The sequence below is a fragment of the Xenopus tropicalis genome, chromosome 6 (assembly GCF_000004195.4).
Source record: "Xenopus tropicalis strain Nigerian chromosome 6, UCB_Xtro_10.0, whole genome shotgun sequence".
In the NCBI taxonomy this organism is placed as follows: Eukaryota; Metazoa; Chordata; class Amphibia; order Anura; family Pipidae; genus Xenopus; species Xenopus tropicalis.
Genome location: NC_030682.2, coordinates 31758645 through 31775993, shown reverse-complemented (window position 1 = coordinate 31775993; position 17349 = coordinate 31758645). Strand labels below are relative to the sequence as shown.

The 17349-nt window shown below is 41.8% G+C and overlaps 2 protein-coding genes across 3 annotated transcripts in view; one reads left to right on the top strand and one right to left on the bottom strand.

Moving 5' to 3' along the window:
- Positions 1-10175, bottom strand: part of pex1 (peroxisomal biogenesis factor 1) — a 37321-nt gene extending 27146 nt beyond the window's left edge. The window contains exons 1-6 of one of the 2 annotated variants that reach the window (XM_004915421.4): positions 9912-10175; positions 4107-4253; positions 3800-3883; positions 3142-3256; positions 1827-2581; positions 490-609 (exon numbers count right to left, since the gene is read on the bottom strand). In XM_004915421.4, coding sequence (XP_004915478.1) covers positions 490-609; positions 1827-2581; positions 3142-3256; positions 3800-3883; positions 4107-4253; positions 9912-10022 — 1332 coding nt within the window. In that variant the 5' untranslated portion in view covers positions 10023-10175. The remainder of the gene's footprint in view (positions 1-489; positions 610-1826; positions 2582-3141; positions 3257-3799; positions 3884-4106; positions 4254-9911) is intronic. The other variant, XM_002934587.5, reaches the window with a different exon arrangement.
- Positions 10176-10249: 74 nt separating this feature from the next.
- Positions 10250-16979, top strand: rbm48 (RNA binding motif protein 48). The gene is made up of 5 exons (XM_002934586.3): positions 10250-10475; positions 13395-13585; positions 14050-14195; positions 15194-15693; positions 16815-16979. The coding sequence occupies exons 1-5, from the start codon at positions 10365-10367 to the stop codon at positions 16902-16904; spliced, it is 1038 nt and encodes a 345-aa protein (XP_002934632.2). The 5' UTR covers positions 10250-10364; the 3' UTR covers positions 16905-16979.
- Positions 16980-17349: the final 370 nt, after the last annotated feature.

Here is a 17349-nt window from a genome sequence, read left to right as displayed (position 1 = left end):
CTAAAATTGTGGGAGAAAAAAAAAATATGCCAGAAAAAGGCCCTCCATTGTAGTGCATTGAAATCACAATATGCCAGTAACAGCATATAATTGCATCAAAATGGATCAGTGGGCATTACAGGCTTTTACTGACATACCCACAGCGAATTAAAAGCTCCAAGCTTAGCTCTATTTTCACTCTTTATAATATACTATTAACCTCTGCCTTTTGCTACAGTATAATACTCAAACTGACATCTCTCAGTTTACTCAATTATACCCAGCCCCATAGGTTGTACCTCAAACTCCCCTTTTCCTCTTAGAGTAGACTGTAACCATCAGGGCCTTCTTTATCTAGGTGATCAATTTGTTTTTATTGATGTATACACTGTTCTACTGTACAAAGTGATGAAATATGCTGACACTTTACAAACACTTGTCATAATACTTAAGAGTTAAATAATAAAAATACTGGGAAATAAACTAGAGTAAATAGTGCCATCAACTCACCAAAGTCTGCGCTGGCTGTAGTGTGAGTGAAGTTGGGAGCCTGAGAACTGAATCATGTGAGTGTATTCTTACAGCTGAGGAAATATTGATATTGAGTTTCTTTCTCAACTGAGATGGGACCTGATATTTAAAAACACCATCATATTACCAAATGCTAGGAGAGATCATACTCAGACACAAATTTAGACACTTAAAGGACAACAATGAAACTAATTGCACACTGGAATGTTTTCTTTTTTAAGGACAAGGAAAGTCCACAAAACATATTAAGTTATCCTACAGGCATAGCTGTAGAGTGCTCTTCAGAGCTGTTCAATCTATTGCCTGTGTAACTGTTCAGCTGTATAAACTCCATAGTTAATTTTGCAGATGCGCAGAAGGATTACAGCAGCCATTTTCATGATGTCAGAATAAAAAAATGATGCCCACATTGGAGCAGTCTGTTAGAAAGTAAGTAGATGTGACTAGAGAATAAATGAGAAGTTTTTGGCAAAATAAAGCTGGCGATTAGATACAGCAGGGGGTACTCTATGATACACTTAAAATTTGTTATGAATGGTTTCTTTGTCTGACACATTTACTTGTATTTAGCCTAATTCAGTAGTTTTCATACTCTGACTCAAGTCCTTTTTTTTATGGCCCCTTTACTTCATAACAATGTTACAGATATATGTAAACAATGCTGTATCAGCCATTCACCCTAATTCAACTTTATCCTAATTCAAAAACTGGACTTCCAAGTATCTCGCTTAGAAATAGGTTGAAATTTGGAGTTAATACCTAAAAGACCTTCAGGTCCACCACTGGTCTACTCTAGGGGGGAGATTTACTAATCCACGAACGGACCGAAAGCGTCCAAACGCGTTTTTTCGTAATGATCTGTATTTTTGCGACTTTTTCGTCGTCGTCGCGACTTTTTCGTATGTCCCGCAATTTTTTCGCCGCCGTTACGACTTTATTGTATATTTTCCGCAACACACAGTGGATTTCAGTGGCATGTACCCAGACTGAAGCTTTGGCATCTGGTGCAGGCATATCCGAAAGCTGATAGGAGCATAGGGGCTGATTCTTGACCTGCAGAGAATCAGCATCCTGTGGCTGTACCCTTATGAATAAACGCAGGCTGAGAATTAGCCCCTTATGCTCAGATCAGCTTTCACTTTAATCACTAGGCAACATCTAAGGGTTTTTGTAATATTGATAACATTGTCATGTCACAGGCCCTGAATAAATCAACTTATGCTTTACATATGACTGAAAGCAAATTTAGATTTAACAAATATACAGATTAAAATGTAGTGATGCAGAGACAATAGCAGTGCAGATTTCAGACAGACCCAGACTTTTCCAACGTGTGTGTTTCCATTCCTAGTATCATACTCGATTACATCTTTGAGATCATCAAAGCCATGCCATACTATCTTCACTGTTGCACTGTGTCCTTTGGTGTCAGAATTCCTCTGTTTTGGGCTTCCCGGAGCAATACCATCTGGTTTTTTTTCTGATGGCTCAGTGTTTTTTCTTGTACTTTCTTTTCTTCTTTTTGGTGATAAAAGTTCCTGAATTGTTCCAAATGTTACAACAATATCAGGTACTAAACCAGGAGGCTCAGGGTACCATAAGAAAACATGAACACAGTTATCGTTGGCATAGTCATTATATTCCTGGCTGCTTTTAACAATGTGAGGGATGCGACTGGATACCCTAAAAACAGCTTCTAACTCAACTTTTTTAACCAAAGACTTCTTAATTAGTTCTGTTTCACTGCTACCTAAAGAGAGGGCTGGTTTCCTCCCCAGAGACCGTAAAAGAAAATCTCCTACTGTGTCCCAAATACTTTTGCTACTGGATAAACTATCAGAATGGTCTGACTCTGTAGGTCCACTTTCTCCTTCAGTTGATTGCCTTTGACTGTCTGCAGTTCTGCTTTGTTTGTGATCACTTTTTTCATGGCTGAAATTAACATCCAAATCCTCAGGTCCTGGAGGTATAAATGCTGGGGAAATGGTTTCTAAGTTTCGCTGTTTTGGAGCAACAATTAACTCCGTAAGTGGTTCCAGTCTGCCATAACTAGACTGTGGCGTCAGTGCACCTGAATGTAACAAAAACAAAAAATTAAAAAAAAAAAAAAAAAACCCCCCAAAAAAACCAACCAACAAAATAATACTCTTATGGACTGTTAACACTTGCCCATTTGCTTTATACACTTTCTTATTTTATATCTGATGAATTTTCTAGGACTAGGACTGTGTCATGCCTGCTTTGTGTTTCTACCAGTACATAGTAACCTTGCTACTTGCCAGACAGACATTCCAAAAAAATAACTATATGCACATCATTAATCTTTAACCAAGCAATGTTAATGCTGCATGTTTGTAACATGTTAACATAGTCTTGTAGTTACACTTTCCTAAGAAATAAGTCATGACCATGAATCATGATTAAATGTATATACAGTAGAAAAGTCATGCTAATTTGAGGCTACTGACACAAGTGGCTGATTCTCAGCATGCAGATAAACACAGGCTGGAAATCCACCCCTACGCTCCTAAGAGCTCCTTGATGTCTCAAAACCCAAGTGCTTCACTCTCCACCAACCTTACTTTGTTAGTATGTACAGCTATGCTTTGTCAATGTCACAGAAGCACTCACCAATCTGAAGGTAAATGCAAGTATGTGGGTCAACCCATACTGGAAATATAGCCTTAGGATAAACTATTCGAATTTGATCCAAAAGACGGGATTCAAGGGCTGAAGAATGAAGTTCCTGAGAAGAAAAAACATTATTTTACCACATACCTACAACACTTATATACTATCTATTGCTAAAGGAGAAGGAAAGGTCTAACCACTGCCAAAATGTTAGGCACCGTGCGAATGCACAGTAGAGTGAAAAGCTGAACTTAAATAAGAAACATTTGGAACATCCTAGTGATTGTAAATTTCCTATTCAGTGAGGCATGTCAAACAGCAGCCATATCAGGGAAGGTAAACAACACATTATTAATACCTGTGCCAAGAGGTGCTTTATATGCTATAACAAGAGTACAAAGGATTTATGGACAACTTAATATCTTGAACCAAACACACATCATGCACCTAATATCTCATCACATTTATTCAAGACAATCTGACTGATTGCATGTGTACTGTAGCAATTCACTGACACTGCAATTAGGGAATTAGGTGCTTATCATTAAGATGAGACAAGACAAAAAAGCTATGACATGTACACAGCTTAATATGTACCTCTGTGTATGCAGTAAATTGCAAAATATATCCCTTTTCATAATTAAACAATGCATCTTACCAGTATGTCCCAGTCATCAGCAGTCAGGGGCTCGACAGTGACCTCCTTACAAGAAATGACATTAGTGCACTGCTTGAGAAAGACCTGGGCAAAAGGACAATATTATTTTGCAAGCATCCAAAATATACTGCCAGGACGAATACAGTGTAGAACATTGCAATAAAAAGATCTGATGTATTCTTGAAAGAAAAAAAGTATCTCTATAAGCCAATTTCACATCTAGAAGTTCTCTAGAACATTTTCCATATTTTCCATTATTTCCACAATCCATTAATTTGGTCCATAACTCATACATACACATGCATACCTGCTGCCCATCTGAAAATCCAAGGATCTCACCAAACTGTCTGTTCAGTTCAGCCACATTTGTACGTGAGCAAGTGCCACTCCTTCTCTCCATCCAGCATAGATACACTGGCTCCTGATCGCTCCATGACACCTCCACTGCATGTTTCTAGAAATAAAAAGTTGTGATATATTCATTGTATATCTCTCAAAAGCTCATCTCATGTTTTCATTCAGTCCCTATAACTCATACTCAGGCCCAGACAAATACCAGAGGGGCTGCTATAAAGTATGTCTCAGTTTATACAGTGCATCAAGGTTTCCAACATTGGGAATGGAATTTATATCTTTACTTCTTAGGATTTTCAGTTTGTTTTTAGTCATTGCTTTATGTTTTTAATACTGAAAGAGAGGTTATGTTTTAAATTGTGTTATTTATTCTGCTGGTCATGGCCACATGCTGTGTTCTTGTGTGCTTTTCTGTACTATGGTTGTCACTTATTAACACACTTACAATCTTATTACCTTTTAACACTGGGATCAAAGGTTTTCCTTCCTCTCTCTCTCCTGCAAAGCTCCCTGAGCCACCGCAGCAAGGTCTCTACCCTGATTTCTGCTTAGTTACCCCCCCTCATTCTTAATTAGTGGAATTTTGACCAGTAAACATTCCATTTATTTAAGCATTATCTTTTCTTTAGTATGGCCCACTATAATATGACTTTTAATTCCTCCAATCCCTCCCCTTTACAATCCTTGTTTATTTCTCATATATCAGTATCTATATTTTAACAAGGCTTGCTGTGTTCTGATGCTGACAGCCCTTTCAACCTGTATTACTGTTAGGAAACTAAACTGATCAGTACCATGGCACTCTGGTCCACTGACTTCTGGTGGAGTTGGATGTCAGACTCTTGTATTTGATGCAGCACAGCCAAGATGCATTACAGCTGCAGCACATACAACTTTGGTCTATAAGTGTGTACAATGAAAACTATAATTTAACAATAACAGAAGTTACCTGATGTATCATTATACCTGTATCTATCTGTGTAGTCAGATACAACTGCCAGTAATGACAAATGGCCAAAATAGTACAATAGGCACAAAAATGCAGGTCTAAATGAGATCAAATACCAGTTTGCAACAATCCTCTTGAAATGGTAAGACCAAAGAAGCCCTATACAGGTTTTATCAAGCAACGGTTAGTGGTGTGGGCCTGGTGCACTACAGATTTGAGTCCCATCATTTTTAAAAAGAAAGACTTCCCAGAACTACAACTCCTAGAAGCCCCGGCAACTCTTGGCTGTTAGATGTGTTGGGATTGTAATTTCATGACAACCGCATGGTGTAGGTTGAAAAACATAGCTACAGCCTTCTGCCCCTGCTATAACACCACTACAAACTCTTCCCAAAGGCTATCATCTCCACAGCTACAGGCACAAATCAACCCTTGCTGTATCCTCCAAAACCACATTCCATTTACAGAGGCCAGTATTTAAAATGCTATTGGCATACTCTCCCTCTACTATCTTTGCTATGCCACAGTCTCTATAGAAGGCTATTAACCCACTGCTTCAGCCACTCTCTTTTAACTATACCTGCTATCCCACAGTCACTGTCCCTTCCCAGAGGCTATTATCCCACTGCTACTATAGGCACCATCTCTTCCTACTATACCTGCTATCCCACAGCCCCAGTCCCTTCCCAGAGGCTATTATCCCCCCACTGCTACTATAGGCACCATCTCTCCCTACTATACCTGCTATCCCACAGCCCCAGTCCCTTCCCAGAGGGCCTATTATCCCCACTCGCTACTATAGACATCACTCTCCCTACTATACCGCCTATGCCACAGCCACAGGTCCCCGTTCCCAGATGGCTATTATCCCACTGCTACTATAGGCCCCCCTAACCCCCCCCCCAGGCTATTATCCACTGCTACTATAGGCACCATCTCTCCCTACTATACCTGCTATCCCACAGCCACAGTCCCTTCCCAGAGGCTATTATCCTACTGCTACTATAGGCACCATCTCTCCCTACTATACCTGCTATCCCACAGCCACAGTCCCTTCCCAGGGAATATTATCCCACTGCTACTATAGGCACCATCTCTCCCTACTATACCTGCTATCCCATAGCCACAGTCCTTCCCAGAGGCTATTATCCCACTGCTACTATAGGCACCATCTCTCCCCTACTATACCTGCTATCCCACAGCCACAGTCCCTTCCCAGGGAATATTATCCCACTGCTACTATAGGCACCATCTCTCCCTACTATACCTGCTATCCCATAGCCACAGTCCCTTCCCAGAGGCTATTATCCCACTGCTACTATAGGCACCATCTCTCCCTACTATACCTGCTATGCCACAGCCACAGTCCCTTCCCAGAGGCTATTATCCCCCCACTGCTACTATAGGCACCATCTCTCCCTACTATACCTGCTATCCCACAGCCACAGTCCCTTCCCAGAGGCTATTATCCCCCCACTGCTACTATAGGCACCATCTCTCCCTACTATACCTGCTATCCCACAGCCACAGTCCCTTCCCAGGGAATATTATCCACTGCTACTATAGGCACCATCTCTCCCTACTATACCTGCTATCCCACAGCCACAGTCCCTTCCCAGGGAATATTATCCCACTGCTACTATAGGCACCATCTCTCCCTACTATACCTGCTATCCCACAGCCACAGTCCCTTCCCAGAGGCTATTATCCCACTGCTACTATAGGCACCATCTCTCCCTACATCCCTACTATACCTGCTATCCCACAGCCACAGTCCCTTCCCAGAGGCTATTATCCCACTGCTACTATAGGCACCATCTCTCCCTACTATACCTGCTATCCCACAGCCACAGTCCCTTCCCAGAGGCTATTATCCCACTGCTACTATAGGCACCATCTCTCCCTACTATACCTGCTATCCCACAGCCACAGTCCCTTCCCAGAGGCTATTATCCCACTGCTACTATAGGCACCATCTCTCCCTACTATACCTGCTATCCCACAGCCACAGTCCCTTCCCAGAGGCTATTATCCCACTGCTACTATAGGCACCATCTCTCCCTACTATACCTGCTATGCCACAGCCACAGTCCCTTCCCAGAGGCTATTATCCCCCCACTGCTACTATAGGCACCATCTCTCCCTACTATACCTGCTATCCCACAGCCACAGTCCCTTCCCAGAGGCTATTATCCCACTGCTACTATAGGCACCATCTCTCCCTACTATACCTGCTATCCCACAGCCACAGTCCCTTCCCAGAGGCTATTATCCACTGCTACTATAGGCACCATCTCTCCCTACTATACCTGCTATCCCATAGCCACAGTCCCTTCCCAGAGGCTATTATCCCCCCACTGCTACTATAGGCACCATCTCTCCCTACTATACCTGCTATCCCACAGCCCCAGTCCCTTCCCAGAGGCTATTATCCCCCACTGCTACTATAGGCACCATCTCTCCCTACTATACCTGCTATCCCACAGCCACAGTCCCTTCCCAGAGGCTATTATCCCACTGCTACTATAGGCACCATCTCTCCCTACTATACCTGCTATCCCACAGCCACAGTCCCTTCCCAGAGGCTATTATCCCACTGCTACTATAGGCACCATCTCTCCCTACTATACCTGCTATGCCACAGCCACAGTCCCTTCCCAGAGGCTATTATCCCCCCACTGCTACTATAGGCACCATCTCTCCCTACTATACCTGCTATCCCACAGCCACAGTCCCTTCCCAGAGGCTATTATCCCCCCACTGCTACTATAGGCACCATCTCTCCCTACTATACCTGCTATCCCACAGCCACAGTCCCTTCCCAGGGAATATTATCCCACTGCTACTATAGGCACCATCTCTCCCTACTATACCTGCTATCCCACAGCCCCAGTCCCTTCCCAGAGGCTATTATCCCCCACTGCTACTATAGGCACCATCTCTCCCTACTATACCTGCTATCCCACAGCCACAGTCCCTTCCCAGAGGCTATTATCCCCCACTGCTACTATAGGCACCATCTCTCCCTACTATACCTGCTATCCCACAGCCACAGTCCCTTCCCAGAGGCTATTATCCCACTGCTACTATAGGCACCATCTCTCCCTACTATACCTGCTATGCCCACAGCCACAGTCCCTTCCCAGAGGCTATTATCCCCCCACTGCTACTATAGGCACCATCTCTCCCTACTATACCTGCTATCCCACAGCCACAGTCCCTTCCCAGAGGCTATTATCCCCCCACTGCTACTATAGGCACCATCTCTCCCTACTATACCTGCTATCCCACAGCCACAGTCCCTTCCCAGGGAATATTATCCCACTGCTACTATAGGCACCATCTCTCCCTACTATACCTGCTATCCCACAGCCACAGTCCCTTCCCAGGGAATATTATCCCACTGCTACTATAGGCACCATCTCTCCCTACTATACCTGCTATCCCACAGCCACAGTCCCTTCCCAGAGGCTATTATCCCACTGCTACTATAGGCACCATCTCTCCCTACTATCCCTACTATACCTGCTATCCCACAGCCACAGTCCCTTCCCAGAGGCTATTATCCCACTGCTACTATAGGCACCATCTCTCCCTACTATACCTGCTATCCCACAGCCACAGTCCCTTCCCAGAGGCTATTATCCCACTGCTACTATAGGCACCATCTCTCCCTACTATACCTGCTATCCCACAGCCACAGTCCCTTCCCAGAGGCTATTATCCCACTGCTACTATAGGCACCATCTCTCCCTACTATACCTGCTATCCCACAGCCACAGTCCCTTCCCAGAGGCTATTATCCCACTGCTACTATAGGCACCATCTCTCCCTACTATACCTGCTATGCCACAGCCACAGTCCCTTCCCAGAGGCTATTATCCCCCCACTGCTACTATAGGCACCATCTCTCCCTACTATACCTGCTATCCCACAGCCACAGTCCCTTCCCAGAGGCTATTATCCCACTGCTACTATAGGCACCATCTCTCCCTACTATACCTGCTATCCCACAGCCACAGTCCCTTCCCAGAGGCTATTATCCCACTGCTACTATAGGCACCATCTCTCCCTACTATACCTGCTATCCCATAGCCACAGTCCCTTCCCAGAGGCTATTATCCCCCCACTGCTACTATAGGCACCATCTCTCCCTACTATACCTGCTATCCCACAGCCCCAGTCCCTTCCCAGAGGCTATTATCCCCCACTGCTACTATAGGCACCATCTCTCCCTACTATACCTGCTATCCCACAGCCACAGTCCCTTCCCAGAGGCTATTATCCCACTGCTACTATAGGCACCATCTCTCCCTACTATACCTGCTATCCCACAGCCACAGTCCCTTCCCAGAGGCTATTATCCCACTGCTACTATAGGCACCATCTCTCCCTACTATACCTGCTATCCCATAGCCACAGTCCCTTCCCAGAGGCTATTATCCCCCCACTGCTACTATAGGCACCATCTCTCCCTACTATACCTGCTATCCCACAGCCCCAGTCCCTTCCCAGAGGCTATTATCCCCCCACTGCTACTATAGGCACCATCTCTCCCTACTATACCTGCTATCCCACAGCCCCAGTCCCTTCCCAGAGGCTATTATCCCAGTTGATATTATTAATCCTTTTCTGACACCTACACAAATACACCTCATGTCATGTTACTAAACTCCCTCCTGCTTTCCATGTAGAATCACCTGAGAATCCCAAAGCCCTGGTTAGTGCCCGGACAGGGCCATTACAGGCATCATATTAAAATAAACAAGTGCTGCCCATCACGGACAGACGGGCCCCGGTTAGAGTTACCTGCTCCAGGCGTAATTGTGCGAGCACCTCAGGTGTCACACGCAAAAATGTGTCCTTAGCACTTGTGAGTTTCAGGGACACAGCAGCCCCGGGCGGTCCCGGACCTAGCATCCTACTGTGGCGTACCCACAGCAACCCCCTTCACTCCAGCGCTGTGTATGACGAACGTGCAAGTAACAGAACTTCCATCGCTAACGTTATCAGCTCCTTCATGCCTACTGGGTAACTTCCGCGCTGTTTCACCTTTGACAATCGAGGAAATCCCACTCACCCTGTGTCTGCTGACGTATAGTACCTCCCGCCCAATCAGAGAATGGCGTGCTCTAATGACGCCTGTGTGCGGGGCAGTCCTTCCGCCTATTGGTTCTGCTGCCTTTCCGCCTATTGGTTCTGTGTCCCGGCCTGTGTTTGGTACAGGGAGAGAGGGAACTATTTCTTAGACAGCAGAAGCCGATGGCAGAAAGCGCAGCAGTGCAAGTGCAGGCCTACGCACACCATGAGCAGCGAAAGATATGCGCCTCACGGGCCAAGTACCGCGAAGGACGGAGGCCCAGAGCAGTCAAAGTGCGTGAAACATTTACAGTTTTTGTTTTGGTTTTTATACGTCCACACAACTAGTATTCCAGCGTATTCTTGCGGTGGGACTGAGCGCCAGTGCCGCTCTAGCAGGTTTCCCTTCGTAGAAATTGCTCCCTAGAGTTATCACTGAGTTACAGCTTCCATAAGAATGTTAGCTCTTCTATATTCATGTGGTTTTAATTGGGCACTGTGTGGGAACTGGTAATGATTTCTGTTTCTACATAGGAGCATATTGTTCCACTGAAGGAAAAAATGCTGCCTTTTTATCTGCACCCACTGATAGGGGAATAGTGTGGGAGAGGGATTAGAGTTCTAGTTCACCATTTGGAGGCAGTAGGTTTCATTATAAACTATGGGCTATTTCCCATGATTGTAATTATAGATGTCACAGACCCAGTGGCTGCAACTGATAAGGCTAAATATATGTTTATGAATAAAAAGATAATTTTGTGGTTGGGCCCAGTGGTCTCTAGTTACACCAGCAGTCATGTATACTGCAAGCCAGTGGGGTACCACAACAATTTCAATTTAGGGCCCAAAAAATATTTGTATGTTAACCTATTCTACCAAGATACATTGACATTTCTCATCAATTAGGGTCTTATTGGGCCACTTCCATTCCTGGGCCACTTCCATTCCTGGGCCACTTCCATTCCTGGGCCCCCTTCCAACTGCAGGGTCTGCCCTAGCACACACTCCAGTTTCCCTTTCCTTGCCCTGTAACATTACATCATTTCACTCTGCACACATTCTCATACAACCAGCACACTTAACATGTCTGCATATAAAAAAAACACACACAAACTGATACTATTTTCTTTTAATTTCATAAAGAAGAGTATAATGCACTCAGTTACTGGGTTCACGTTAAACTGAGGGGTATATTTAAAAAAAAAAAAAAAGTTTAAATTTGACGCTTACCAAGATTGACTTGTAAGGGTCTGTTTTAAGCTTTCCATATCATGTGACAAATGTAAGATGCTGATGTGCATTTAAATTTTAAATGTTTGAGAAATAAAAAAAATTATATTTTGACCAAAAACTGAAAATGTGCCTCATCTCAGTTTTGTGCCTGTAGCCCTCGGCTATTGCACCCAGTCAGATTTATTCATATAATGCCAGAGATTCTCAGCTGGATTGAGGTCAGGCCTGTGACAGAGCCATTTGATCACTGGGATCACTGTTCTACTGAAAGATTAATGTTTATTTTTTAGCAGCCTGGAACAGGCTTTTTTTTGGTGATATTTCACTGTATTTTGCCCCATGCCTTGAAAACAATATTCCCAGTTGCTGCGTTAATTATATAACACACAAATCTGTGGTACTAATGAAGAATCAGGCTTTTGCGCAGAGAAATCTTTAGTTTAGGACTTTAAAAACTGTTGATTCCTTGCTGAATACTTGGACAGATAACCATTTGCTTTATACAGTATGGCAAACATGGCATATACAAACAGTTGTATCACTCTGGCTTGATTAAGCCATTTTACAGATGATGCAAATAGAAAAACTTTAACGTATGTTCAAGCCAAAGAAAAGTATCCAGTGCTTTCTAGCAAGTTACTGGCTTTCCTTCAAAAGCGATACCAGTAAAATTATATAGCCATCCTCCCGCCAAGAGAGCTATATCACTGGGCTTTAAACTATTATATAAGCAGAAATGAGTTGCTGGAAAGCTGCACACCATAAGAGCAAGTTAATACCTGGGTGCCAGTGCTGAAAGCGTAGATACACAGGGTTGGAATGACAGCACACGCAGGATGTTTTTCAAGAAGAATCACAGAGGTTTAGATAAATAAATGTGAGGCTTTATTCAGTCCGACGTTTCAGTTCCTATCTGGAACTTTCATCAGGGACAGTAACATCACAGTGCAGTACAAACCTTTTTAAGCACAAAAGGGCCCTAAACCTCTGTGATTCTTCTTGAAAAACATCCTGCGTGTGCTGTCATTCCAACCCTGTCTATTATATAAGCAGATAGTCTATACTTCTTCCACCAAGGGACACAACAAATGGCTTCTGAAATTTTCTCAATTACAAATGTCTCAAGGCCTTACAGTATGCAAATAAATGTCTTCCAATGGGATCATATAAAGAAATGCATCTAAAATTCTTTTTATTGAGCCTACTACTCGCCAAAAGTCAGTCCCAAATAGGACTCTCTGGAGGCAGATTTATTTAATTGTTTCTGGACATGTCCTCATAGTAAAAAGTTTTGGGTATCAATAACTTGTTATGCCATTGATAACTTGCTAGACTATGTTCCTATGTTACCAAAATGGATTATGTTCCTATGTTACCAAAATTGACAATGTTTGGTATCCCTACCAAATACTAGACTTATTGGGGGAGTAGAAAAGTACTGTTTATCATATCTGCAGCTGCTCGTAAATATATGCTACAAGTGTGGATAGAGAAACAACCCCGTCACTGTCTTTTTTTAAAAGTAAATTTTATATATTCACCTATTATTTCACCTGTTTCACATGGATTGGCTAGAAGTCTCCCTCCAAAAAGAAAAACACACGAGATGAAGAAAGAAACAAATGGCAATCAGTTTTAAAATGTTTTAAGAACAATTATTTTAAAACAAGGTTACTGATCCACCAGTAGTGCTATAGATGCTATAGAAAGCGCTTTCTCTTACCATTATCCTTCCAAGTGAATGACTTCACTTTGAGAATTATAAAACTATGCTTCTTGTAGATTGTAAGCTCTTTTGGGCAGGGCTCTCTTCACCTTTTGTATCGGTTTTTGATTGCTTAGATGTCCAGTGTATGAAACCCACTTATTGTACAGCACTGTGAAATATGTTGGCACTTTATAAATAAATGTTAATAATAATAATAAAAGAAAACCCCCAAAAACTGGCAATTCCTGCTAACCTTTTCCATTACTTTTAAGGTGTACACTATAAATCTGGAGTCACGGTACCTCTTGGTGCAAGGGGTTCCAGCAATCGGTGTAATGAAGGAGCTTATTGAGCAATTTGCCCTTTATGGAACCATAGAAGAGTATAATGCGCTGGATGAATACCCTGCTGAAGAATTCACTGAGGTGTACCTCATTAAATTTCAGAGGATACAGAGTGCAAGGTAAATAATGTTGCTGTACACACTGACTTGCAAAAGTACTCAGACTCTTGGCCATCATTGTATTCAAAAGAACTATCAAAGAAGAAAAATTGTGAAAATACATACGTCTGCATAAAAATTTAATCCACCTTTTACAGCCGCAAGATTTTTTTTTCCAACATAATACAATGCAGTGTAATTTTTTTTGAGTTTAAGCACAATTTTTAAATATAAATATCATAGAAATCTAAACCTAGAATGTGATATCTTCGTACAGGTATGGGATCCCTTATCCGGAAAACCGTTACCCTTTCCTCTATAATTATAAAACAGTACCTTGTACTTGATCCTAACTAAGATATAATTAATCCTTATTGGGGGCAAAACAATCCTATTGGGTTTATTCGATATTTTAATGATTTTTATGGAGATCCAAATTATGGAAAGACCCCTTATCCTTAAAAATTTATCTTGCACTTCTCTAGAGTCGCAAAACGGAAGTTAGATGAACGCAGCTTCTTTGGCAGCATGCTTCATGTCTGCTACGCTCCAGAATTTGAGACTGTCCAAGAGACTCGAGAGAAACTGCAAGAAAGAAGAAAGTTTGTAGCAAGGGCCACATCCAGCAAAGGTTTGTTGCACAGCATGTGGAGCTTTTTCATTTGGCTACATACACACTGGTGCCTAGTAGTGCTTTTAACATGCAGACAAAGAACACTGAATTCAACCTTGAACACATGCACAAAAGTTTATATATATATATATATATATATATATATATATATATATATATATATATATATATATATATATATAAGCAAACAGAGTACCGCACACATAGGGACTTTATGAAAAAACAAAAAAGGTTTATTGAAATAGATCCGACGTTTCGAGCACCAAACTGTGCTAGAAACGTCGGATCTATTTCAATAAACCTTTTTTGTTTTTTCATAAAGTCCCTATGTGTGCGGTACTCTGTTTGCTTATTTAATTTTTTTTTGACCAGCACCGAGGGCATTCGTTTGCCTGATGGGTGTGCTCCTTTCTGTTTCTGTATATATATATATATATATATATATATATATATATATATAATATAATAAAGTCAAATTGTGTGTCCACACTCTAAACAGGTGCAATAGGTGGGTGCTAGGTCGAAACATGTAAATACCTATAAGAAGGACCAGCGTGCCGAATCACATCAATATTTTCTTTTTATATCCAGAATGCTCGAGATCTGGGTTTTTTTAGAAAAAGAAAATAATTTTTTAAAATTTTAATTATTCTCTTATAATGTAGTCTATTTGATATAGCCTTTCTGTACTTTGAAACTTGTCTGGATAATGGGTTTCTGGATAGTGGATCCCATACCTGTGTATATAAATATAAATCTATAAATATATATCTCTGCGTGCCTACATGGGGTGAGGTATGGTGCCTTTATATAAATGCAAGTTACTCTACTCTAAACTCATTATAACCACAGCATGAAGGAGGCTTCACTTATGGGGACTAAGTGGCATAAGCAACATATTTACATAATAGGAGAAGGAATGTTCCATTGCAATTTACACATATATATGGTATTACAAAAGGAAAAAGAAACTTAAAACTGTTTCCCCTTCACAGACTGGAATGCAGCAGACAAGAAACAAGAAATCGCTACGATCTGCACTCAGGATGTATTAGGACTTCACAAATCTATTGCAGATTCTTCTCATATTTCCTGCAGAGATCCTCTACATGACAGGGGTGATGAGAAATTTTGCTATACTGCACCTCCTCTTTCACATGAACATGTTTACAGGCCAGTATCATCATATGAGGTCACTAGCAGCAATACGGTACAAGGAACCGTTCAGCAGACAATAGCATCCAACAGCTACACGTGGCACAGTACTAGGCCAAATGTGCCCGGCATTAGTACTGCAAGATTTATGCCCAGAACTACTCAGCTGCAGGAGAGACAAAAGAAGAGACAGCAAAGCAATGCCCTTGCTCTGTGTGGCTTAGCTCCAGGTGGTCAGGAAGTTGTAATTGGACCAAAGCTGCCAGAAGTGTCACAACTAGACATGGATAATGATTCACTGAATATCACAGCCAATACCATCAGGGAAAAACTAAAAGAGGTGAGTTTGTAAACAGTGGCCTCTCAAGTGTCATTCACTGTATAAATACAGTACCAAATAACATATATGATAGTATTATGTTTGGGTCCATTTATTTTGAATACCAAATGTTCAGAATTTGCTACTTTTTATTAGTATATACCTCACTTTATACACCAACACCTTTATGTATATGTCTGGTATAACTAATAGCATCTGCTAAAGTAAGCAGCATGGCTACTTGCATTGATATTAATGTTGGAATGTAGACTCATAGCTGACAAGCTCAGTCTCTTTGGCAGTTCACTTAATGATGCCACAAGCAGACAAGTAAGAGATCTTCTTTCCTTTACTGCTTTTCAATGTTTTTGTTTTAAATGAATACTTGCTTGCTGTTTGCAGTCTGTATTATTCATTTGATCACATAGGGAAGCTCAAAAATCAAATTGCCATTTGTGTAGCAATCACAGTGCAATTCTCCAGCTGTCACTGCTTTTCATTCAAAACACTCTGCTTATGACATATGCTTGCAGTAGCTTGATCCCCTGACAGCAGCCAAAATACCTTATGTTCCCTTATAGTCTCCACACCGAGAAATATGATTGGCAAGTTTATTTTTGTTGCCTCCAAGCCAGAAATGTAAAAATAAGCACCTGCTTTGAGGCCACTGGGAGTAACATCAAAGGGGTTGGTGAGCAACATGTTGCCCCTGAGCCACTGGTTGGGAATCACTGTCCTAAGGCTTCCTATGTGATCAGAATGACCTGATTATTGTCATTTGGCCATCTGTCTGTATGACCAAATCAAGTGTGGATAACATGGGATCTAGTGAAAATGTAGCCGGCTTAAGGATACTTGCCAGTTAGGAGGGGCCATAAGAGATAGAAAGGGATAATGTGAACAATGTGAATAATACCATTAATACCCCCTATGTCATAAAGGAATGGGCAACTAAGACTACTGATTTAGTAGAAGTATTTGTTAAACTTTCTTTAAAGACAAAACCTGATTTCGGTGTGCCCTTAATTATATGGGTGTTTTCCTCATAAATCTCTCATGTGCTCAGGTTATCTGGATAGTTTCTTCATTGCAAGAGTTTCTGGATACAGTATAGAAAATAATCCATATGCTTGTTCCTTTAGGTGTCTTGTACAGCCATGGCAGCAGCCCCTGGTAGAACTTCAGATGATGCAGCAGACAGACCTCCAGTAAAGCAAAGAAGAAGAATTTAGTGTGTGTTTACCTGTATGTTATGTGCATTCCACCCTTTCCTTTAATCACTTTAATAAATTATCCATATATTTAAATGTGTACTTTTATTTTCGGCAATCCAAATGTTAGGCAAGGGGGTGACATTTTTGGGAGATTTAATGTTACTGGCCCTTCAAAAACCCTGTCAGATGACAATAATCTGCTCCACAGCAAGCAGCAAATCTCCTTGTCTGCCAGGGACCTTAAAGGGCCAGTAACATCAGTCAGGTTATTTGCATTGACATACAAAATACTGCTAACCTACAATGGTAAAACCTTTATGTAAGGGTGAATTTAATTTGAATTATGGTTACTGTAATTATTTAATTTGAATTATGGTTACTGTAACTGTGTTAATCGTGTGCAGTAAGAATTAGTGGTACAGCTACTTGAGGAGCGGAGTATTTTAAATTGGAATTTTGGCCC